At 56.0% G+C, this 2,410-nt stretch overlaps 1 protein-coding gene across 1 annotated transcript in view; it reads right to left on the bottom strand.

Annotated features, from left to right (window-relative positions):
* Window positions 1–1,594: 1,594 nt before the first annotated feature.
* LOC104527099 (rho guanine nucleotide exchange factor 16) overlaps window positions 1,595–2,410 on the bottom strand; it is a 9,580-nt gene continuing 8,764 nt past the window's right edge. Inside the window, 2 exon segments of the mRNA XM_010170723.2 lie at window positions 1,595–1,734; window positions 2,141–2,242. Of these exon segments, the coding sequence (XP_010169025.1) occupies window positions 1,595–1,734; window positions 2,141–2,242 (242 nt within the window).

The raw sequence follows: 2,410 nt of genomic DNA, 5'->3' as shown, positions 1-2,410 counted from the left end.
AAGTCAAGAATGAGCAGAAGCCAGAAGGATGCTGCCAGCAGGAGGAAACTCTTCTTAGAGCTGCTGGTGGGGACACTTGGCTCCTCGGCATTGGTGGGACAGGGAGCTGAGGTGCTCAGGGACACCCCGCACCACTGACACCTTAAACACGGACCCAGCGGAGCTGTGGATGTTGGGCAGGTTCCACTTTGGGCATTTCATTGGGATCCATTAATTTATTGTTACAGAATCATAGGATAAAATCATAGCATCACCTGGTAAAAAGAGACCTGAGATCATTGAGTCCAACTGTACCTGTCCCCTACTAAACCAGATCTCTGAGCACCCCATCTCCCTGGCTTTTAAACCCCTCCAGGGCTGGGGACTCCACCACCTCCCTGCCAGCCCGTTCCAGTGCCTGAGAACCCTTTCAGTGAAGAAGTATTTCCTGACATCCATCTGTACCTCCCCTGGCACAACTTAACATTGCCTCTTGTTCTATCACCAGTTACCTGGGAGAAAGGTAACTTAATTGTTAATCCAGTTAATCCTTTAACAGCTCAAATCAAAACAGACACGTCACAGCAATGCTGCCCCTGTGAGCCCAAACCCAGGCAGTGCCTGGAGCCACCTCACCCCAAAATCCCAGTTGCTGTTCCCTCTCCTCGAGCTGTGACCAGCTGAGCATCCCAGACCAGGCTCCTGCCACCGCCCCAAGGGCACCAAACATCCCAGTCTGGAAAAACCCAGCCATGACCTGCTCAGCTATGACAGAACCACCCTGCCTCGTTAAATCACTTGGTGCTAATTCTGGGGCAGAACAGGAGCAGAGGGGACGGCTCTGCCCCAGGAAGGCAGAGGTTTGAACCTCTCCAGGGGGACTGAACCCCCCCACCTCCTGCCTGGCACATCCACGCACCCACCTTGGGAGATGGGAAAGGCCGTGTGGTTCCTTGTCATCCTCCTGGCTCACTTGTCCACTGGGACTTGCAAATCGCTTCCCTCTGGCTGGAGCATCCAGTTTCTGGCCCATGAAAACAACTCTGACAGCATCAGCCTTTGGCATGTGCACTGCAAGTCAGTGGGCATCACCTCACAGATGTGCTCAAAAGAACCAAGAATAATTGTGCAGAAAAAAAAAAAAAGAAAGGAAAAAAAAAAAAAAACCCAAACCAGGAAGGAAAAATTGAGTCAAGGAATAAGCCCAGCATACAGATTTAAGTTCCTAAAACTTCTCGATTCAGGTTTGCTCTCCCCATGGCCCAGAGGTCAGCAGGGACGGAGACGGCAGCACGAGTCAGGTCAGAGCCCAGAGCGCAGCCACAGCTTGTTCAGCTGAAGCCAACGCCGTGGCTGCCTCTTGCAGCCCGTTCCAGGCCATTACTGGGAGCGTTGGCCAGGAGACCTGGATCCCGGGTTCACATTAATCAGCTGCTGTCACGGCTGCTCCAAAGACCCGTCCTGAACAATAAGATCTGTTGCCCGTGACTGCTCAAGACAAATGAAACTCAAGAAGAAAGGATCTCCCGCTCCCTTCTTGCTACGGGCTCAGTCTGCAGAGGTTTGAAGAGCCCTGACCCAAGCCATGGCAGAGGCACCTTCCTCGGCTGTCAGCCTACACGTCGGTCTCTATCCGCAGCCGCTCCATCCGCCGGACGTTGCACTCCACCGCGGCACGGCTGGTGATCTGCCGGGCACAGGACTGGGGAAACCAGCCCCGCTCACCATCCCGCAGCCGCTCACCCCAGCACCAGCCTGGGAGAAGAACAGAGCTGGTCACCCAACAAGGAGGGGCCACGGCTGCTCGGAAGGAGAGGGCTGCACCACTCCCCTCCCCAGGTGCCAGCTAGAGGTGTCCAGGGGACGCTTCACAGGGGAGGAGGTTTCTGATTTACTGCCTGTTCTGGGGTTGATGTTCTCAATTCTGAGCAAGCTGGGCACAGCATCACAGGTAAGTGACATAGCAGCCACCCGTGGCAGTGCCACCTCCATCAGCCTCTGGGGACCCTCTGTTGTCCGCTGGGTCACAGGGGGACAGGGCCCCCCCCAGCAGCTCGGGCTTCCTGGAAGCCTCTGAAAATGGCTAAAATCCTGGTTTACTGGAATCACTGAAGCTTTTCCCCCTCCCCATAGCTCTGCCTCAGGTAAACCTGACACTCACCGTCCTCTCCGCCCAGCACCAGGACCACATCAGCCTGCTGCAGGGAAATCTCATCTGCTTGTTTAGCCAGGTAGGCACGGGTTATCTCCACTTGGCTCAGATCTGCGGGGAGGATGGCAGGGACAGAGTGAGGAGGCACAGCCAGGACCTGCAGCCCAGCACCCCTGTATGGCCACCACCCCTGCTCACCCAGCACCCCTGCTCAGCGGTGCCCACTGGGACTCAGCAGCAAGTCCTGCTCCGATCCCCTCCTGCCCTCATCTCTCCAAG

This window comes from Antrostomus carolinensis, unplaced genomic scaffold (genome assembly GCF_000700745.2).
Source record: "Antrostomus carolinensis isolate BGI_N321 unplaced genomic scaffold, ASM70074v2 scaffold27490, whole genome shotgun sequence".
Taxonomy (NCBI): Eukaryota; Metazoa; Chordata; class Aves; order Caprimulgiformes; family Caprimulgidae; genus Antrostomus; species Antrostomus carolinensis.
This window is presented reverse-complemented; position numbering and strand designations above follow the sequence as displayed.